This window comes from Anomalospiza imberbis, chromosome 15, assembly GCF_031753505.1.
Source record: "Anomalospiza imberbis isolate Cuckoo-Finch-1a 21T00152 chromosome 15, ASM3175350v1, whole genome shotgun sequence".
NCBI classification, from domain to species: domain Eukaryota; kingdom Metazoa; phylum Chordata; class Aves; order Passeriformes; family Viduidae; genus Anomalospiza; species Anomalospiza imberbis.
Window position 1 is genome coordinate 17,796,690 of NC_089695.1, and position 21,860 is coordinate 17,818,549.

General features: G+C 53.5%; 3 protein-coding genes across 5 annotated transcripts in view; 2 read left to right on the forward strand and 1 right to left on the reverse strand.

Annotated features, from left to right (window-relative positions):
* Nucleotides 1-1,714: 1,714 nt before the first annotated feature.
* On the forward strand, nt 1,715-7,557 carry RNF14 (ring finger protein 14). The gene is made up of 8 exons (XM_068206249.1): nt 1,715-1,852; nt 2,362-2,543; nt 3,038-3,189; nt 3,474-4,001; nt 4,688-4,916; nt 5,513-5,685; nt 6,208-6,338; nt 6,934-7,557. Exons 2-8 carry the CDS (start codon nt 2,390-2,392, stop codon nt 6,995-6,997), a joined length of 1,431 nt encoding a protein of 476 aa, XP_068062350.1. The 5' UTR covers nt 1,715-1,852; nt 2,362-2,389; the 3' UTR covers nt 6,998-7,557.
* Nucleotides 7,558-7,954: 397 nt separating this feature from the next.
* On the reverse strand, nt 7,955-20,428 carry GNPDA1 (glucosamine-6-phosphate deaminase 1). The gene is made up of 7 exons (XM_068206254.1): nt 20,425-20,428; nt 13,219-13,370; nt 13,044-13,145; nt 11,736-11,918; nt 10,968-11,152; nt 10,213-10,387; nt 7,955-9,943 (listed from the first exon to the last, which is right to left on the reverse strand). The coding sequence occupies exons 2-7, from the start codon at nt 13,340-13,342 to the stop codon at nt 9,846-9,848; spliced, it is 867 nt and encodes a 288-aa protein (XP_068062355.1). The 5' UTR covers nt 13,343-13,370; nt 20,425-20,428; the 3' UTR covers nt 7,955-9,845.
* The window catches only part of NDFIP1 (Nedd4 family interacting protein 1), a 59,789-nt gene continuing 58,015 nt past the window's right edge, over nt 20,087-21,860 (forward strand). For 2 of the 3 annotated variants that reach the window (XM_068206253.1, XM_068206251.1), the window contains exon 1: nt 20,087-20,267. In XM_068206253.1, coding sequence (XP_068062354.1) covers nt 20,223-20,267 — 45 coding nt within the window. In that variant the 5' untranslated portion in view covers nt 20,087-20,222. The remainder of the gene's footprint in view (nt 20,268-21,860) is intronic. The other variant, XM_068206250.1, reaches the window with a different exon arrangement.

The following is a 21,860-nucleotide window of genomic DNA, read 5'->3' on the forward strand; positions in this document are numbered from 1 at the left end:
CTTTGTACGTTCTGAATACAAACTGAAGCAAGTGAATCCCGCAGCACTCTTGGTAACTCTTGGAGAGGTTTGGGCAGGGCGGCAGGTCAGAACACGGAGGTGGCGAAGGACTCGCTCAGCTCAGCAGTGTTTGCCTTTATTGATTGTATTTAGAAGTTTTGGTAGTCTAACTAGACCTCTAGGAACAGCCATAAGCTGCTTCTCCATTTTTAATGTCCAGGCTGAGTCAATTGTCCCTTGAAGGAGGGAGACAGCAACTTCTGAAGTCTGATGTGCACCCTGCTCTTCCCATTCCCTGTGGATTGCAGCACTGGCACTGCAGGGAGGGCAGGGGAGAGCCAAGGCAGAGTCTTCCATTGCGCTTGGTTTAGTGTGAATGCCTGCTCTGGACTCTCTGATTTGCACTGGAACAGTTGATGGTTACAGGAGGTTTGCAGAGCAGGGGGTGGCTCATCAGCACCTTTATCCTTAGCCCAGACTGCAGATCAGACTCAGAATGTGCTCCTGGACAGGGGAGTGGGTTTCCCGCCAACTCCCCAGCTAATTAGGCCGGTAAACTCCTTGTCTTTAGTTAAATTAGCTTCTTGTAGAAAGAGTGAATACTTGTATTTCAGCTGCCTATGCTGATAGTTGATTCTGACTTGTTCCTAACTTTTTCTGGCAGGGGTATGCTTGCTTCCACGAGGCCTTCATTTGGAATGCTTGGTTTTTTGTTTTGGTTTCTTTTTTTCCAGGAAAACCAAGAACCGATGGATATGTTGGTTTGTTTTGTTTTGTTTTGTTTTTTTCTATGAGCTTTATACAATGAATTGCTTCTAGTACTGATTGTCATTAAACTTGCAAAAATTAATTTGTATGTGTTAAAATCCAAAGCTGAAAAACACCCATTCAGTTATTGCAAGAAATAAATGCACTGGATTCTACTGGATCACCTGCTGCAGCTGTTGATTGCAATGCAGAGAGAGCGGGGCCGGGCTGGAGGGAAGGGCTGTGTCCCTGGTTCTTGGGGCGTGCAAGGAGCTTCGCTGGGCTGCTCCGGGGCTTTGCGGCTTCCCGCGGGGTGTGGGTGGGTGCGAGTTTAATCTCCCTGTAAGGAATCACAACCACGGAGTGCCCCGCGTTAGACGGGACCCGTGGGGCTCAGTGAGCCCGGCTCCTGCCCCTGCACAGGCGCCCCGGCGCTCCCACCGTGCCCCTTCCCGCGGGAGCCCGATCCGTGCCCGAGCACCGCTGCTGGAGGCGCCCGCTCGGTGCCCGCTCGGTGCCCGCCGGGGCCGGGCAGGGGCGGCAGGCGGGGCCCGGAGCGGCACCGAGCACCGCGGGCCGGGCCCTCCCGGCCGCCGGGGGAGCTGCGGGGCCGGGCCGGCGCCTCCTCCGCCCGCCGGCGCTTCCCGTGCCTTCCCTTCCCGTCGCTGCGCGTCCCTCCCCGCCGCCGCTCGGCGAGGGGCAGGGCCGGGTCCCCGTCGCCGTCCCCGGCCCGCGCGGCCCGGCCGCGGCTGCCCCGGTGAGGAGCGGGTGAGGCGCGGGTGAGGCGGGGCCGGGCCGGGCCCAGCGGCCGCGGCGGCCGGAGCCGCGGGGAGCCGGGCCCGGAGCGCGGCGGTCGGGCCCGGCCCCGCAGCTCGGTCACCGCTCCGGCGGCTGGGAATGAGCCCCAGCCCTGGGCGAGCTGTCGGGCGCGGGGGCACCGAGGGACTCTGACCCCGAGCCCGCGGTGGCCTTGTTGTTTGTCCCAGCAGCCCCAGGCCGGCGCGGCGCCGTGCCCGTGCCGTGAGGGAGGAGCGGCGGCCGGGCCTGGAGGGATGCTCCGGGAGCGGCTCCCCGGCTCTGCCTCCGCGCTGCTCTGACTCGAAAGGTAACTCGGCAAACTGGCCTCATTGCCCCGAATGTACGGCTGAGATGCTCCACGAGTGCGTCCGCAAGATGCCTGTGCGGCACTTGAAGCTCTTTGTGGCATTTTCAGTCGCGAATGGGACTGTTTCCCTGTTTGCGTTAGAGCACTGGACAAGAGCTACTGTTACTAATTAATTTTCCTGTGTTTTCTGGGGAATCAGTTTTCTTCCACACATCAGTGAAATGTCCCTGTGTCACCTGTGCCATCTCCATATTTCATTATTTCCCCCCTTACAGCTGTCTTTACCTAATAACACACAGTTTGCTTTCTGACTTTTCAATATTCTGTTGGGCATTTTAAAAAAATTTATAAAGCTATCAGTATTTTTTTTTCAACCTGTAAAATGCCTAATTATATTTCACATTGCTCTAGATTGGTTACCTGGGTTTTTCTAAAGTTTAGTATGCTATAAAATAGCTGTCTCAAACTGATAATTTGAATTGGATGCATTAACTTGGTTGATGTTGCAGGGTGGTGGCAACTCTACAGAAAAGTTAAATGTCTTCAGAGGACAAGGAGGCTCAGGAGGACGAGCTGCTGGCTCTGGCCAGCATCTACGATGAGGATGAGTTTAAGAGAGCAGAGTCTGCCCAAGGAGGAGAAACAAGAATTTGTCTGGAGTTGCCTCAAGACTTCAAAATTTTTGTGAGGGGTGAGTTGAGATGTTTTGTGTTATCCCAAGGGAGGCTTTAGCAAGCTGAGGTGGTTGTGGTGACCTGAGGGAGCAGTGACTGCACAGAGCTGTGGCTCACCCTCTGCTCTGCTTGTTGGGGATTGTGTTTGAGCAGTTTAATCCTCATACACAGAACGTCCTCAGTAAACTTCACAGATGAGTAACAGCACTTCTTCCGAATAATTAAGTTTCTTTATTGGGGTTTCATTCCCCCAGTGATATGTGTTTCCAGGCTCCTGGTTTGTGCAGAATCTGACATTTCACAGTGCTGCTGTTTACCTGCTTTAATCACAGACCTCCAACCCTTGACATTTTACTGCACCGAGAGTTTTGTTATTTAGGGTGGAACAAATAGATTTAACCCCAGAAATATATCAAACTAGCAGACATTGGGTGCTGTCAGAAGCAGCAGCAGTTGGTTCATTTTCATTTTTCTGTTACTTCTCCCACTGCCTCGGTGGGCCCTGGCTCAGGCAGTTCCGCAGAGAGCCTCCAGAGCAGTGGCTTCGAGTACTCCGTGTGCTTCCTGCCTCCCCTCGTGCTGAATTTCGAGCTCCCACCTGACTACCCATCGACCTCGCCGCCCGTGTTCACCCTCAGTGGGAAATGGCTCTCCCAGGCCCAGGTTTGCAGAGGATTTTTTACATTTTGACTGCTGAGTTAATAGTTAACAGTTAAGCAAAGTAAAAAAACCAGTGACATTGCTCCTCAGTTGGCCCCTTGTCTCTTGCTGGTTTTCATTTGAGTACTATTCTGAAGAAAGAAGCCTTGCATCTGTGAGAACTATTTTAATCAGCATGGAAACTGTTGAATCTGACATCAACCTTTGCACTAGGGACTGCTTGAGGGGAGGAGCCCAGTGAGGAGTTACAAACTTACTGAAATCAGGAATTCTTTGCTCTTTCCTAGCTCAGCGCTCTCTGCAAGCACTTGGACAACGTGTGGGAAGAGAACCGAGGCTGTGTGGTGCTCTTTGCCTGGATGCAGTTTCTGAAGGAGGAAACACTGAATTACCTGAATATCTCATCGCCATATGAGCTGGAAATGTGCCCTCAGGGGAAGGGGCAGGGCCGGAGCCCAGTGGGGCCCCTCGAGGCTGGGAAGGACTGTGGGGGTGCCACAGGCTCTGCCACAGCTGAGGAGGAAATCCTGGATGCCAGGGCTGTGCAGGATGTGGAGTCCATGTCCAGTCTGATCAGGGAGATCTTGGACTTCGACCAGGCCCAGAGGAGGAAGTGCTTTAACAGTAAAATGTACTCGTGCAGTATCTGCTTCTGTGAGAAGCTGGGCAGTGAGTGCATGCACTTCACCGAGTGCAGCCACGTGTACTGCAAGGCCTGCCTGAAGGACTACTTTGAAATCCAGATCAGGGATGGACAGGTGCACTGCCTCAACTGCCCCGAGCCCAAGTGTTCTTCTGTCGCCACTCCAGGCCAGGTAATCCCGTGCAGGGGCTGGGAGTTCTGGAACCCAGCCCAACCCAAGTTCAGGGCCTGTTTGTGGCCCTGCATGCTGGATGCTGGCAGTCAGAGTAATTTAGGTCAGAACAGACCTCCAAGGTCACCAAGTTCAGCCTTTGACCCAGTCCCACCATGCCACTAAACTGTGTCAGGAAGTGCCACTTCCTTGGACACTCCGGGGATGGGGATCCAACATTCCCTGGGCAATTCCAGTGCCTGAGCACCCTTTCCATGGGGAAATTCCTGCTGGTGTCCACCCTGAGCCTGCCCTGGCCCAGCCTGAGGCCGTTCCCTCTCCTCCTGTCCCTGTCCCTGGGAGCAGATCCTTGACCCACGGTGACCTTTTGGAGAATCTAAAGCGGATTCATCCCAGCTCTTGATATGTTTTCAGTGACTTGCTGTTTGTTGCTGCAGCAGGCTCAGAATTACAGATGCAAGGAATCAGGGAATCCCAGCCTGGTTTGGGTTGGAAGGGACCATAAAGCTCATCCAGTGCCAAGGCCAGGGACACCTTCCACTGTGCCAGGCTGCTCCAAGCCCTGTGCAGCCTGGCCTTGGGCACTGCCAGGGATCTGGGGGCAGCCCCAGCTGCTCTGGGCACCTGTGCCAGGGCCTGGGTGCGTGTGGGTGAAGGCTTGCTGCCTGCATGGGCTGTGTTGGCAGGTGAAGGAGCTGGTTGGGGAGGAGCTGTTTGCCCGCTACGACCGCCTGCTGCTGCAGTCCAGCCTGGACCTGATGGCTGACGTGGTTTATTGCCCCCGGCCTGGCTGCCAGACCCCCGTGATGCAGGAGCCCGGCTGCACCATGGGCATCTGCTCCTGCTGCAACTACGCCTTCTGCACCCTCTGCAAGATGACTTACCACGGGGTGTCCCCCTGCAAGGTCACTGCAGGTGAGTCACCTCCCCAGGGCTCCACAGTCACCCACACACAGCTGGATCTTGGGAGGAAAAGTCCAAAGTTGGGCAAGGGAGCTCCTCACCCTGAGCTTTCGGAAAGATGCATTCATTTGAAGGAGGGCAGTTGCTGGCAATTAAATATTCCTTTGGTGAGACTCCTCAGCTCAGGAGCTCCCTAAACTGCTGGTTGTCAAATGCTGAGAGGCTATAGCAGGGGAAGAATTCCTTTATATTTTTATTTGTATTGTCAGAGTTAATTCTGGAATCAGGTGGAGGCTTCTCTCTCTGGCCTTAAAATACCGTGACAGAATTTAATTAAATACACAGTCAGAAAAAAAAAATCCATTTTCTGTTTATTTTACATTGTTCTATTTCCATCAACAGATCTCTTTTATAATAAAACAGTGTAAAACTGCTGAATTTTGAGGCAGAGTGGGTTTAATATTATCATCTTATATATTATAATAGTTTTCTTGCTTTTTAATTCATGACATTATTGTTCTTTGAGAATCTTTGTGCTGCAATTAACTGGACTTCTGTATCTAATATCTTACAAAAGCTGTCTGGTTTGGTTTGATTTTGCCCCCCAGAGAAATTAATGGATTTGAGGAATGAATATTTAGAAGCAGATGAGACAAATAAAAGATTTTTGGAACAACGCTATGGCAAGAGAGTGATTCAGAAAGCCCTGGAGGAGATGGAGAGTAAGGAATGGCTGGAAAAGAACTCCAAGTCTTGTCCTTGCTGTGGGACCCACATCGAGGTGAGTGAGGAGGGAAAGGCTGGGGAATCATGGAACAGGAAATAGCTCACAAGGAGGCAGTTCTGGGTGTGTTGGAGTCTCGAGGGAGAGGAAATCTCTAGGAAATACTAAGAGAACTTTCCATTTCTGTGTGACATGGAAAAGGAGGTGAGGTGATATTTGTGGATCCCAAGGACTGGAGTACAGACAATGACTGGTGGTCAGGCTCCCACACTAAACACATCCAGGCTGACTCTGGATCTGTATGAATCCTTTTGTTTTCCTGGCGTTTCAGGCTACCTCTGGCTCACACTAGAGCCAGGAAATCAAGCCAGCTTCAGAAAACTACTAATTTCCAGTAGTTTTAGTATTTTAACCAATTTCCAGTGCTGGGATTCCAGCTCCCAGTGAAAATACCGGTGTGTGGTGGAGCCAGGGGGGATTGTGCTCACTGTGCTGTGGTTCTGGGGGCTGTTGGCAGAGGGGGACTGAGGCCTGCCACAGTGGGGCTCTGTTACCAGCATTTCTTGGTTTTTCCCCCAGAAACTGGATGGCTGTAACAAGATGACCTGCACAGGGTGCATGCAGTATTTCTGCTGGCTCTGCATGGGCTCCCTGTCCCGGGCCAACCCCTACCGGCACTTCAACGACCCCTCCTCCCCCTGCTTCAACAGGTCGGTGCTTCAGGGGCCCCTCCACTGCTGGAACACCTCTTTGCTACTTTTCCTCACAGTCGCTCCCAGATTCTTTCCTGAAATTTGTAGCTACAGTTTAAGACACAGTTTCTCCTCTCAAATATTTGCACTAACAGCAAAAATCAGGAGTGATTCAGGATATGGTTTTGCTTTTGAAGAACTTTGGGTTTAAAATTCTGGAGGAGTCTTCTGAGCCTATTCCTGACTTTTTTGGTCAGGTCATGACCTCACCCTTTCTGTGCTGCCACAGCCTGCAGGGAAGTGCTTCCCTGCCAATGCTCAGGAGCAGCTCGAGGATTTGGGGAAGAGCTGCTTCAAGGAGCTGCAGATTTGCCTGACATTCCCTTGGGGATGAGCCAAGGGACAGAGGTGCTGCTGTGGGACAGGTGACAGGCAGGTCACAGCAGGGGGACAATGGCAGCCTCTCTTGTCCCGTCCACGGGGCACGGGGGGTGGTTTGTGATACTGAAGAAACCAAGGGAACTTGCTGTACTGTTGCTGCATTTAGGGAGTTACTTTTTTAACATATTTGACTTTTTTTACACCCTGATATTGCTGATTTTCTGTCTTGCAGATTGTTTCAAGCCATGCACATAGACGATGGGGAGTTCTGGGAAGTGGAAGCTGATGATCAGTAGCTTTCTCCAGCTCCAAAAGATGAACAAACCAGAGAGAGATGCTTTTTGTGTCCTTTGTTTGCTTTTCACTTCCATTGTGTGACAGAAGAGTCGTAACTGCACTGCGGGACACTCACACCTCAGAGCCTGTTGCCAAAACCAAAGGAGACCTTTTCCCCATCCTGGGATCAGGATCATCATGGAATGCCCAAACAAATGTCCATTATTAAAGTCAGAAATTGAAAAACCATTGGAAAAATATATACCAAGAGGTGCCCCTTTTTAAAAAGCAAACAGACAAAATGAAGCCTCAGATCCTGGAAGTATTCTGGGGGTTTCCTTTAGGGAGACTGACCCTTGGCTCGTGAATATTGTGGGGTTTGGGGTGGTGTGGTGGAGCTGTAGTGCTCTCTCTGGAGCTGTTTGGGCTTGGGGGGTTTTCTGATACAATACAGAAATTTCTTCCGTATTCAGCAACAAACTTTGTTGCTTTTATGAATTTCCTGATGTACGTCTCTGAAAAGCAGCTTCTGACTCTGTCACTGGTACTTTCTAATGACATTAAAGCCGATTATCCCCAACCCCTCTCGTTGGCTGCTGTGCCTGAGCCTTTGCATCCCTGAGAGCTTGGGCAGAAAATGACCCGCAGCCATTTCCAGGGATTCCTGTGAGGTTGGGACTCCCTGTGTTGCTGTTGGATTCCCTCACGTTGCCTGTCCTTGTTTTGGCAGGGATGAGTGCCAAGGCAGTGAGCTGAGGCTGTGACCAGTGAGAGGGTGAAAAGTATCAGGAAGAGATGAACTTGAATTCTTCAACATACTGACAATTACCTTGTGTTCTCAGTTGATGAAGTAATTTATTATTAACTCTTCATATAAGAAATTTGATGGCTGATACTTTTGCTTCTGGACTAGATCCTTTATTTCCACTGGTTTTGCACTTCAAATTATTTCAGTAACCAAATTGTTTCCCCTAAAATCTCAGCAAGTGGTTTTGAGTATGAAGGTGATTACTGGAGGCAAACACTGATTTTTTTTACAAGTTTTTCCACTTGCAGAACAGTCTAAAAGTTTATTTGGAAACTAGAGCTGCATGTGCTGTGTTCAAGAGCAGTAAGGCCTGGATGGAAAGCTCTGGAGCTGAGACTCCTCAGGAACTGTGTGTGATGACAGCTCACTCAGTTCTGACTGAGAGTTAATAAATTTATCCTGGGATGTGTGGCCAAAACAAGTGGTGCTTCAGTTCCCTGTGCAGAGGAAGAGTCTGCACTGTTGGAACTGGCACAGAGATTAAAAAGATGGAAGGAAGAGCAAATCTCACCTCAGCTGAATCTCTAGGTCAGTGTGTAGGAAAAGTGTACGCTGTGGGTGGTTTGAGTTGTTTTTCCTGCACCTTTCACGTGCACTAAATTCACATTAAGATGGTAAATGCAGTGTCCCTGTTTGTCTTCCTTCTGGCGTGGATTTGGCAGCACAGGTGTGCCCAGGTGCTCCTGGGAATGGAACAGCCCAGAGCTCCCACCTGGAGCTGGCAGGGATGTGTTCTGCTCATGGGATTTCATGCATGCAGAGTGCCCTCCCACCCCGAGGGCCCTGCTTTTCCCTCAGAGGAAAACCTGCCAGCAAGCACTGGGCAAGGAAGGGGGAGCAGCAGGAGCTCTTCCCACCACACTGCCTCCAGAACTGCTTTGCTACCATGAGCAGACTGAGACCGAGCACCAGATACAGCCAAATGTTACCATTTAAAAAAAATTAAAGACATTTAGTGAAGAAAGTTACATTACAGATCAACAACTTACAAAACTTCTGTATTAAGAAAATAAATGTTGCCCAGTTTTCTTGCCCCTCGTGTTGAGACAGAAATCCCAGGAATCACATTTCAGAACTGGTGGGGTCTTGGCTGTTGTTCACCTGTGTGGGGTGTCTGCAATTGAACAGGGGCAGAAGCCAGTGGGAACAGAGTGTTTCCTTTGGGGCTGGTTTGGCATTTCCTCAGAGAAATGGAAAATCCTGGAGAAGAGAGAGCACCAGGCATAGCAAATCACAGCTGGGCCTGAACATGAACAAGGGCTTTGTGTGTGACAGCAGTGACATCCTCAGGTGCCTGAGCTGCACCATGGACCCCGTGTGGGGGATGCTGCTGGAGCCTCTTCTGCTGAGGGGTCTCAAGTCCTACAGTGGCTCAAAGCAGGGCTCAACCAGGCCTTCATCCAGTCAGTTCTTGGCAACCTCCTAAGGAGAGAGCCTGCACAGCCATGGGGATCCTGTGCCACTGCTTTTCTGTTCCCACAGTGGGGTTTTATCCTCTCCAGCGTGAGCACTGTGTCTCCACTCCCACCCCACTGCCCCTTCTCTTCCTCCCCCTGGCTCCATCCTCTTGCTGCCTTCTCCTGGCTGTGGGTGCTGCTCTGAGCTTTCCCTTCTCCAGCTGGACAATCCTCTTTTCCAGGATTCTAATGTAAGAGTGTTTCAGGGAGGAGGAAGGAATAACAGAGACACTTGTCCTAATTGCAAGGAATACACCCCAAAGTTATCACCCACTTGTTTCTGAAACATTGTACTTTCATTTATCCTCACATTTCAGTTCTGCAGCCTTCAGTCTGTGATTACAGTCAGTTCACTGATCAAACAGTTCATTCTTCATTTCCTTCAGAGAATGAGTTAGTGGCAAAAGTTTGTGGAACACAGAACACTGGATCCCATCCTCCTTTGGTTAATTAAGGCAGGTGTTTGGCATCTGTCTCTTCAACGGAGAGAAGGAACCATATGATCAGTCTGCTAATTTAAGAACAAATATGAGATCAGTTTCTGCAGCAATTCCCTTTTGTCCCAGCTGTTTTCAGCAGCTGGTTCAGCACTGGCCCAGCACATTAATCACTGTATGGCTTCTTGGGCTGGCTCCTCTCCGCTCCCATCTCCTTCATGCTGTACAAGGGCTCCACGAGCTTGTTGTGAACCAGCATTAAACCTGATGGAGAGAGTCAAAAGGCAGTTTAAGTGGACATAATAAAGGAAAGTTCTCCTTCATTGGATGCTAATGGAATTAGACATTATTGTTGTCCTTGTGCCTTTGCTTCCACACCAAGCATTAAGCATTTACCTTCACACGTACTGCTGTGGTATATTTAAGGAATATACTCCTTCGGGAGTTACTTATACAGCAACACCTCTGCAAAGCATGGCTCGTGGCTCCTAAACATGTAACAGAACATCTGCCTGGCCTGGTCAAGCATTCACCTTTGAAGTATTTCACTGTTTTGACTTTGAGCTCCAGCGTGGCGTCCTCGTCGCACACGAACACGGTGTTGGGGTGCTGCTGGAAGGCCGACACCGTCCACATGTGGTTGACACCGTCCTCGATGGCTTTGTACAAAGCAAAGGCTTTGTGGGCTCCCGTGATCAGGATCATCACCTGCACCCCCAGACACAGAGAGGGGCAGTCAGGGCCTGGCACCGGGCTCAGGGAGAGCCCAACCACACCCTGCCAAGCTGAGAATGGGAGCACCCCTGTCACCCTCCCCACAGCCACTTCTCTGTGCTGCTGCTGCTCTGGCTGCTTCAGCTCTCAATGGGATCACAGCCTGCTGGGTCACTGCAATGATCCTTTGGGCACCTGCACACTGAGATTTAACAAGTGTAGATCAAGAATAGACTCCAGTAAAAGTGCTTCCACACAGTTTTCATGACCTGCTGGTGTGACATCAACTCAAGCTGATTTCTGCAGTTACTCTCCAGGTGAGATTCCTAACCAAAGACACCCTCCCAAACCTTGGCTCCCTGGGGGGAACAGCTGCTGCAGGGTTACACAGACACAAGTGCCAGCAGAGACAGAGCAAGAGCCTCTCCATGGTACTGTAGGATGCCAGAGGACAGGAGGATCAGGCATTCTGTGGCAGGAATACCCTACACCAGAGGACACACGGCTGCTCCATAACAGGATAGCCTTTGGCTGCTCCAGAGGAACTGCAGGAAGCCACTTCTTATTTCCTCACCTCTCTGGCATCCATGACAGTGCCTACTCCAACTGTCAAAGCCATGGTGGGCACTTTGGAGAGGTCTCCATCAAAGAACCTGGCATTGGCCAGGATGGTGTCCATGGCCAAGGTCTTCACTCGTGTCCTGGACACCAGACTGGATCCCGGCTCGTTGAAGGCGATGTGACCGTCGGGGCCGATACCTGGACAGGGACAGCGTCAGCAGAGGGTCAGCTGTGGCAGCAGAGCCAGCAGCTCTCCCAGGAGAAGCACAGGCAGTGCTCCCGGGAGCACAGAGCTGAGAAAAACCCCTGCAGTTCCTCTGCTCCAGCTCAGATTTGTGTCTGCCAGGAGCAACAGCAAGAGCCCCCTCAGGAGCCAGCGGACAATGCCCGGATTGCGCTGGGACAACGACAAAGCAAAGGAGGTGGCAGGACCTGATGGCAAACTGATGGGAAGAGCTGCTGTGGGAAAAGCTACTCCCAGCAGTTCCCTGTTGCCACTGACAATTGATAAGTACCTCATATTTGTACAGTTCTAGCCCTTCCCATTTCTCCTGCTAACACTTCCTGAACAATTCACTGACTGCACTGAAAGCCCTAAAGCTGGGAGGGTAGGTGGGGAGACAAGGCTGCCAGGACACTGCAGTGCCCAGGGCCACGGACCGTGGGGTGGATTTCACTGCAAATGCACTGAAAGTGAACAATCCTGGCAATAAATGAGAGCTGGGGAGGACAGGCACAGCTTTGGGACAGGGTTTAGAGGCTGCTGCTCTTGGGTTCTCACCTCCAACAAAGAGCTCGATGCCTCCAGCTGCTTTGATTTTCTCCTCAAATGCATCACACTCTGCCTGGAGATCAGGGGCGTTTCCATCCAAGATGTGGACGTTTTCTGGTGAGATGTCAATGTGCTTGAAGAAGTTATTCCACATGAAGGAATGGTAACTTTCTGGGTGATCCCTCGGGAGGCCTGGTAACAGAACACACAGGACTGAGGCCAGCTGGAACAGTATCACCCATAACAAAGCACTTCCACACCCCTGCAGTGGTTTTGGTGACAGAGCACTGCTCTCTGTCCTTTGTCACACCCTCAGCTTTCAGAGTTGTTTGTATTTCCCTAAATACCAGAATTAAACTCAGCTCCTGTAAGACATATGCCCATATTAATATACAACAGATGTTCAGAAAGCAGGTGTGTACTGTGCCTCATCTGTCAGTACCTTTTCAGCCCTTTTCCCGTTTCATATTAGTAAGAATATCTAAAAAACTATGCAGAAGTCTGGGAAATAATAATTACTGTATAATTATTGCATATTTACCCCCCTTGAATGCTGTAAACCCACACTGGACTGCTTATTCCCTAATGCTGCTTGACTGGGATTATTCACAGAAAAAAAAAAAACAAACCCTCTTGACCAGGATAAAATTAGCATTAGCAAATATTTAGCTTGTATATTTTTCACCTTTGGGTCTATTTCTTCTGAGGAGGCTGTTTCACCATGACTTCAGAAATGGCATGACTTTGCTACCTCAGCAGGAGATACCAGAGGGCACCCAGGGAGCACAGTGGTCTTTGTAAGGGACCTTTATAACCCCAGAGCAAAGGTGGAAGGTAATGCTGCACGCTGAGCCTGCAGTGATAAGCTGCTCCTTGCCTGGTCAGTACCTGAGTGCAGCTAACACACAGCAGTGTCTGTGACAGTGTGTGCAATACCGGGCAACAGCCAGCATCCAGTTTTGTCCATACGTATTCAAACATGTGGAAAAATTTCAAATTTCCTCCACAGGTTTTCAAACTGCCCCCCTTTGCTAATTCCCTGGAGGTGTTTAAGGAAAGACTGGATGTGGCGCTCAGAGCCATGGCTCAGCTGACACCGTGGTGTGGGGTCACGGGCTGGACCCGATGATCTCAGAGCTCTTCTCCATCCTAACTGATGCTGTAACTCCGTGAAATGCTGGTGCTGTAACTCCGTGAACTGTTGTCCACCTTACCTGGACAGGTGGATTTCGGGCACCGCCAGGCTCTGCCGGGATAAGGGCCCAGCGGCTCCCGGGCAGGGACACAGGCGACAGGACGGGTGGCTGCGGCACTCACCCACGTACTCGTCCATGTTGAAGGTCTTCACGTACTTGAAGGAGAGGTCCCCGTTGCGGTAATACTCCACCAGTTTGCCGTAGCAGCCCAGCGGGGTGCTGCCTGCGGGGAGCGGCCGCCTCAGCCGGGGCAGGGCCCGCGCTCGGCCCCGGCCCGGCCGCCCCCCGGCACCCACCTGTGGGCAGCCCCAGCGTGAAGAAGCGCCCGGGGCCGGGCCCGAACTGCACGATGCGGTTGCGGATGTACTTGGCCGCCCACTCGCTGGCCTGCGAGTAATTCTCCAGGATGATGAGCTTCATGCTGGGGCCGCCCGGGACCGCCGCTGCCTCCCGGGATCGCCTTCGCCGGGGACCGCCGCTGCCTCCGGGACCGCCTTCGCCGGGGACCGCCGCTGCCTCCGGGACCGCCGCTGCCTCCGGGACCGCCTCCGCCGGGGACCGCCGCTGCCTCCGGGACCGCCTTCGCCGGGGACCGCCGCTGCCTCCGGGACCGCCGCTGCCTCCGGGACCGCCTTCGCCAGGGACCGCCGCTGCCTCCGGGACCGCCGCTGCCTCCGGGACCGCCGCTGCCTCCGGGACCGCCGCTGCCTCCGGGACCGCCGCCGCCTCCGGGACCGCCGCTGCCTCCGGGACCGCCTTCGCCAGGGACCGCCGCTGCCTCCGGGACCGCCGCTGCCTCCGGGACCGCCGCCGCCTCCGGGACCGCCTCCGCGGGTCGCCCGTGTCCGGAACCTGGGCTTCCTCCCGGCTCGCCCTGCCCGGGATCACTTCCGCGGGCCGCCCGGGTGGGCGGGGAGCGCCGGGCGCGGCCCCGCGGGAGGGAGGCGGGCAGGCCCGAGCCGGGGCTGGGGCGGAGCGGCGGCTCGGGGAGTGTCACCGCTCGGCCAGCGCGCCTGTCGTCCAGGCAGAGCTGTGGGAAGCAGTGCTTCCTCCAGATACATCGAAACGGCCGTAAATATCCCGATGTGGTTCTGCTGGAGTGTCACCGTCGCCGCAGGGATCCACCCGACTCTGTCCTTCAGCTTTTCAGCCCTAAAGCGAATCTCCCAGCCTTGTTCCACCACAACGAGCTGTTCTCACGCTTGAACTGTACTGTAGGGACTCACTTTGGGGCGTGCTGGGGTTGTTCTGGGGGATGCAGAGACCATGATCTCTGTGTGCCCTTGCTCCTGGCACACTGGTATCCCCAAAACACCTTCCTGCTGTTGCTCCAGCTGCCTTCAAGCTCTCATGGAAATGTGCCCAACCTCTCCTTGCACAGGCTTGGTTCATTGCTGGGATACAAAGCTCTTACTTCAAAGTTAGACCGATTTTCAATTTCGTCAGAAGAAAGAATGAGCTACAAATTGCTTTGCTGGGATCCAGCCCATGCAGTTACTTCTCATTTTAATAATTTAAATGACCTGGCTAGAACCAGCGCTCCCGGCATTGTCTCTTCCCGGAGAGCCCTTGGTTTGCGTTGGGACGGGAATGATGGGTGTGGCGGGCTGTGGGCAGAGCCGGGAAGAGTTTTAGGCCGCAGAGACTAAATAAATTCCATGGCCGTGTGTTTCCATGAGCGGTGTCAGCCCACGGGCAGGTGTCTCGGTGGCCGCTGTTGGGTGAGGAGCTGGCAGCAGCGGCATTCCCGGCTCTCCCGCAGGGCAGGGCAGCCTGGGCTCTGGCTCCGTGGGACACAGCTCTTCACTTGTGCCATCGGGGCCATTTCGGTGCGACAGACCCACGGCTTCCACGGACACTGGCAGGAATCAGGGCAGCGGAGGGTTCAGAGGCACAGGACCGAGGTGCTGGGCTAACCGGGGGCTGTGCCCCGCCGGGATGGAGGGGATGGGGACCTGGCTGAGGTCCGGACCCTTCCCATCCTGGAGCTGCTTCAGTCCTTTCTCCAGGATGCTGCCGGCACGAAGGACACCTGGTGAGCGCCCACCTGGCCTGCAGACACACCTTGGGAGCTGCCCCATCACCCCTACTGTGGCACAACTGCAGATTCTGGTGTGCAAAGCCCAAACTGCTGCAGGGCTCGGCACGGAGAGAGCACCGGCACCGCCGCTCCCCAGAGACCCCCCAGCGGCTCGCTGGCGTTACCACGGAAACGCGGCCAGCGCTCGGAAATTTCGGAAAAGCCAATAGCGGAGGCACAGCCCGCACAGGAATTGCCGGCAGGAGACACCAAGGACTTCCCTCGGCGGTGAGCTCTAGGGCAGCAGCCGGGGTGACCTGCGGGTTGTGGGCTTTGTCTGCCCTCAGAGCGGCCTGTGGACAGCCTCACCTCATCCCCTGCTTCCATCTCACCTGCCCTGGCTCTCCTGGGACGAGTGGAGAGCTGCTGCCTTTGGCGTCGGCCTTGCAGCCCCCCAGAGCTGCTCACACAGCACCGTTGTGGGGATGGCGTCTGTGAAATCCGAGTGCTGGAAGGCTCTGACTGCACAGGTGTGGCTTTCACCTCCCCTGCGAGTGGCTTGGGCAGCTGCAGTGCACAGAGATGCAGGAGGAGCCGACAGCTCCCTGCAAAAGCAAAACATGTTTTGGTGAAAGCAAAAAGTGCAGCAGAGCCAGGCAGGTGCCCCCGCGCTGCCCACACGCAGCCCATCCTGTGGATCCACACGCTCCATCCACCCCGTGCTCCTCCGAGCTGCTCCGGGCTGGGCTGTGCGTGTGACTCGCATGCTGGGTATTTTTAGGTATGATAATTTCTGCCTGTTATTGTTCCTGCATTTACAGCGAGCTGTTCCCGTGCTGAAGAACTTCCTGGTGTCTGAACAGGCTGATTTTCCTTCCTTGCAAAAGCAGCAGATGGAAGGAAACAAACACTTCTCTTCAGGAGAAGTTGAAGTTTAATGGGGGAGCTCTAACAAACACAGCATTTTCTTTTGCCCCGTCTTGAAGGGATCAGAGTCAGCAGTGCTCAGAGACCGGGGCTTTTGCTATTGGGAACTGCTTGGGAGCACTGGGATTCTTTTCCTGAAACAGCAACAATTTAAAAATTATCTCCATGAAGAATCCTCTCTCCAAATCCTGTAATTAAAGAGTCTTTTCAATATCCACCATCAGTCACCTCTTCCTGCTCCAGCATGTTCCATTTACCTTCTGACCCCAATTTATAAGAAAAGGAGAAATAATAGATCTGGAGGAGAGCTGCTCTTTCCTGCAAGCCCCATGGACATCCTAGCTCTCCCAGCAGCACCCAAGTCCTACTTAGGATTTTTTGGGGTCACAACAAGCCGATGTGTAGGGCAATGCATGAACAGGCAGCTCCGGAGAGCACCCATGCCAGTCCCTTCCCATTTTGCAGGTGATGTTCCCATGACAAAGCTGTCAGGACCTCACTCCTCACCAGGTTCAAAACTGCCAGCCTAAGCAGTACGGGATTTAACCTGGATAGCGAGGTTAAATTAACCATTGGTTAATTGTGATTTCTCCAGTAGGGTGAAGAAACAATGCAGCAACAAAGGGCATTGGTGAAGTCAGTGAGCCGGGGCCCCTGAGGTCAGGCTGGACTGAGCTGGCTGCGCTATGTGGAGGCAATTTGGAGCTCAGCTCTGCTTGCCCCGTGCACCATCCAGCACAACTCACTGCATCCCTCCATATCTGCCCCTCGGTTCTGCTGCTGGCTTTCAGAGGAAGACAACTCCCATTGGGAAATTCTTCCAATTCAATGCCACTGTTGTTTTCATTCCTCCTCCTCACAATACTCGTGGCTTTTTGGGCCATCATTTTCCACACCAGTGAACAAGGCACTGCTTCCACCGGCTGTGGGACGTGTGGCTGGGCTTGCTGGGGCTCTCCTCGTTCCAGCAGACCCCATGTGACCGAGTGGCTTTTGTTGTTGCAATAAACACCAAAATTGCAGCTGCCTGCATGTCCAAAACCCCGCAGGGAGCCCACACCTGCAGAACCTGCTGCTTCCGAGGCAGTGGGGCAGCTTCCCTGGGCAGGGGCTGTCGCAGAGCCACAGAACAGTTTGGGTGGGAAGGGACCTTAAGATCATCCACTTTCACCCCCTGCCATGAGATTCCACCATCCCAGGAGGCTCCAAGCCCGATCCATCCTGGCCTTAGACACTTCCAGGAATGGGTCAGCCACAGTTTTACTTTTTTGGGCAAAAAGATCAAAGACGATTCAAATACAAGATGATCCCAAGCACAAAAAGTCTTTGTGGCCAAGCGATGTTTTGGGGAGGAGCATCTGTTAGACAGCATTTATTAACCCTTAACAAATCTCTCCAGCTTTATTGTACAACTTTAAATCAGGATGTTATTCCACAGTGGGAAATGACATCTGTGTATATTCAAACCCTGTGAATCCAATTCTTGCACACGGAGTGTCTCTGCCTCCAGGGACAGAGGACTACTTTCGAATTGATGACAAAATGTTTCTGTTATGTGAACATTTTGATTTTTTTTTTAATTGGGTAATTTAGCACTAAAAGGTTAGAAGAAATATCTAGCTTTAATATTCTACTCAGTTCTTACTTAGTTTAACTTACACGCCCTGCTTTTGAAGTTTATTATTTAGCTTTTGGTGTTCAATATTTATTACAAAATGCACATTAAAAGTGTTCCCTTTATTGCTCAGTTGTACACAATAATTAAAGGAACACATGTACAGCTCCAAGATTTCAGAGGACTCACTCCACTACTTGTCATACTTTCAATTGCTTTCAAATACTTTCACAGCACATCCCGTACGGAAGTCACTAAAATCAATGACTTCAAGCTTCAAGTGTCTCTTGGGAGAAAAGACATTTTGTACTGGAGAAAAAGACAAAAAACACAGAGGCATGAAGTGATTTGCCTCAAACCACTTGGGAAATGAAAGCAGAACCAGTCATGTGCTGTAACCACAGCATCATCTTTCTGCTGAGCTTCCCCACCTTAGAAAACAAAAATAAATACAGAGAGAGAAGCTGGAAGAAATTGCCCTTACCCCTCTGGAGTCAGTCATGCTCAGACTAGATGGACTAATTAGGCCATGATTTGCCTCCACTGGCCCCAAAATGGCTTTGACACAAATGGTTTCACAATTCTCCAGGATACGTTCTAGCATCTTCTCTGAGGACATGCACAGGTTGGATCTTATCTTAGTCTCTGTGTTGTCCATGTCAGTCACTGTGCAGCTAATTACCACTGCTGCCACAGCCTTACTTAGGGGTGTAATCCCACCTCAGCAGCGAGTAAATCCATGCATGTCATCAGGACAGCTCCTCACTGCAGGGAAATGCTCAGTGCAAATGGAGAGTCTTGTGGAAAGGTGAAACCAGAGTCTGTCGGTGCCTGCAGCTCTTGTTCCTTCAAAGGCATGTGTGTTGCAAGAACCCTGCCTCGTCCTTGTGTCTCCAGCACTTCTCAGGAGTCACTCTTTGAGGTTATTCATCGCTAAAATCCTTCACGGTTCCTGCCTCTCCTTCAGCATGAGAACCGGGATGTTCATTCATCTCACTAAGACATCGATGAACTCCCTACCCCTCAAAGGCAAAATACAGGGAGAAAAGAATCCAGGCTGATTATGGTAGGGATTAATGAGCATTGAGGCCTGTATTTATGACTGAGTGTGCAGCTCAAAACCATGTCCTCGGGCTTCAATGCTTGCAACTCTCTGAATTTGCAGTTTGGAATCCCAGCGGGGCTGATTCAGCCTTCCTCATCCTAGAGCTGATATATTTAAATCTCATCCACCTTAGGGATTGATGTGGGTAATTTTGTGCAAGCCTGACTAGAGCTGAACCGCGCATGTAGAAAACAAATGTTACACAAGCTGAGAAGTGTTTTGGCCAATGTAACACTGAAGAACTCAGAATAAACCAACTTCTCTCACTGCGTGGTTTCCTACACGTGCTCCGTTTGGAAGGAAGGAGCTCAACACCATCTGCTCCCTGTGGATATGGAAGAGCTGACGGCCAACACCTCGTGTTTGGTGCAGCGGTCGCTGGCCTGTTCCCTGCCCGTGTGGTGGGACAGGGATGGCTGGGGTCATGTGTGACCCAGGCTTGGTCAGTGTGGCTCAGACAGGGCTGGTTCCTCGGTGCTGGCTCTGGTGGGTGCCTGCTGAGGCAGCAAGGCTTTACATCAATTTCCTGACTCCCTAGGTTTCACGAACACATCCCATGGCAGCTTCCACTCTGAAATCTATACTTGAGTTCCACAATGCACATTATACGTAGTGCACGGAGCTTGTGGGGTGGCTCCTGCAGCTGCGGCGGTGCCGGGGACATGCTGCTGGCTCTCGGCAGTCCCGCAGGCAGCGGCACTCGGGATCCCTGCACACAGCCGGGCTGGCTCCGGGCTGGCTCCGCTCGCCCTCCAGCCCCAGTGGAGCTGTCCTGCTGGGAAACCTGGGGATGCTGGCTGACAGCAGCTGAACAGGAACCAGCGTGTGCCCAGGAGGGCAAGAAGCCAGCGGCACCTGGCCTGGCTCAGCAATAGTGTGGCAGCAGGAGCAGGGCAGGGACTGTCCCCTGTGCTGGCACCGGTGAAGCACCTGGAATGCTGCGTCCAGTTCTGGGCCCCTCATGGGGAGAGAGACACTGAGGGGCTGGAGTGTGTCCAGGAAAGGGAACGGAGCTGGGAAGGGGCTGGAGAATTCCTGAGGGAGCTGGGAAGGGGCTCAGCCTGGAGAAAAGGAGGCTCAGGGGGCCCTTGTGGCTCTGCACAGCTCCTGACAGGAGGGGACAGCCGGGGGGGGTTGGACTGGGAACAGGGAACAGGGAACAGGGAACAGGGAACAGGGAACAGGGAACAGGGACAGGAGGAGAGGGAACGGCCTCAGGCTGGGCCAGGGCAGGCTCAGGGTGGACAGGAGCAGGAATTTCCCCATGGACAGGGTGCTCAGGCACTGGAACTGCCCAGGGAGGGTTGGATCCCCATCCCTGGAGTGTCCAAGGAATTCCTGGCCGCGGCACTCGGTGCTCGGGGCTGGGGACACGGCGGGCGTTGGTCACAGCCTGCACTCGCTGCTGTTGCAGGTCTCTCCCCGCCTCGGCGGTTCCGCGATTCCGTGGCCCCTGGAGGAGCGCTGCTCGCGGCCCGGGGCGGCTCCGGCGGCGGGCGGGGCGGGAGGCGGCGCGGCCGAGCGTGACGGGGAGGGCGGGAGCGAGCGGAGCCCGCAGCGAGCAGCGACCGGGCCGCCGCCGCCGCCGCCGCCGCCTCCGCCCGCGCAGCGCCCGCACCGACCCCGCAGCGCCATGGCGGCCGCGGCCGCCGAGCCCAGCAGCGGCCGCTACCAGCAGGTGAGGGGCGCCGGGGCCGCGGCCGGGCGGCTCCCGGGGCGGCGGGGCCGGGAGCGGGGCCTGTGCTGGCAGCAGCGCCCGGGGCGGAGGCCGCGGGTCCCCGGGGGGTCGGGCCGGGCTCGGCCGCGGAGCCGCTGCCCGCCGGCTCGGGGCTGGGTGTGCCCGCGGCCGGCGTTCGCCCAGGCCCGGGGCTGCTGTTTGCTCTGTCCTGGGGCCGGTGTTTGCCCAGTCCCGGGGCGACCTTGGCGCAGGGCGCTGACCCCGCCGGTCATTTCCCCCCTCGGCCAGGGAACGGTCTCGTTCCGCATCGTGCCGAGGTCACCGTTAGGTTTCTTCCATCTTTTACGTGTGGACTCCCTCTAGGCCGGGGGCTGGCCTTCAGGAGCTCCCTCGGGAACTGGGGTCATTCTTCTCTTGCTGCCTCCCGTTTGTCTGCAGTGCCGGCCCCACGGAGAGGGCCGGGTGTCAGCCCGCCGTGTGACCCAGTTCTGGCAGGCGCCTTTCTGACATCAGACATGGAGAATTCTTTACTTAGAGAAATGGAGAACTCCCTCAAAACAGCAGACAGCTCGCTCCTGCTGCACCGAGGCTCTCCCAAGAAATCGCCGTGTTGTGACTTTTCCTGGGTAGCATTCCCAGCGTGGGTAGCCTGGAGCTCGGCAGAGTTCGAGATGCACCCTCCCATGGGATGGAGTACTTGTCTCGTCTGACAGCTGCAGGTCTCCGTGTTTTTACATACTGGTAATGTAGAAGTTCAGTAAAACTTAGACTTTTTTTTTTTTTTTTTTTTTTTTTTTTTTTTTTGTTCAGTGCTAAGCAGATGTGCTCACTTACAATGACAAATCTCTTTGTGTTGTTCTGGGACCTGCTAGGCACAGATAACCAGGTTTCTGCAGTAATCGCCTTTCCTGGCAGAGTCCTGCTGGTGGTGTTGACCCCAGCAAGTGTGTTCACAAATGCTTTTCCCAAGGGATGTGCTCCCATGGCCTGGAGCAGTGGGGATGGGCGACACAGTGGCTGGAGGACCCCGCTGCCCGCGGTGGTGTTACCTGGCTGATGCACACACTCCTGGTTTCCCCCGAGAGGAGTGTGTAAAGCTGTTGTTTGCCAGCTCAGTGTTGTGTCTGCTCACACCTCGGGCAGAGCCAGGGCAGACTCATCTGCGGAGCCCTGCGGAGATTAGGGAGCCAGGCTGTGCCAGAGGATTTGCACTGCTAAAGACAAGCACATAATGGAGACCTGTGGAGCCACTGGTTAAACTGGAGTGAGAGGCAGATTCTCACATGTAAACGTATTTACTTTTGTGCAGCTGTTTAGAAATTGCTTCTCTTTCCTTGCCCTCTGCCAGAACCCAGGTGTTGCCGTTGTGAAGTGTGTTACCACTGAACTGGCTCCTAATGCTTGTGTTGCTTCAAAACCCTGCAAGCTGTGGAGATGCAGTTGGGATTTAGATAAAGAGAGGATGAGAGAGTGGGAGAGTCTCTGTAGCACCGAATGTGTCGATTTCCCCCCCGTATTTTGAAACTTATTGTGTGTGGGAATATACAATAATGAGGGAATGTACAATAATGAATGTACCATGTGCCAAGGAAG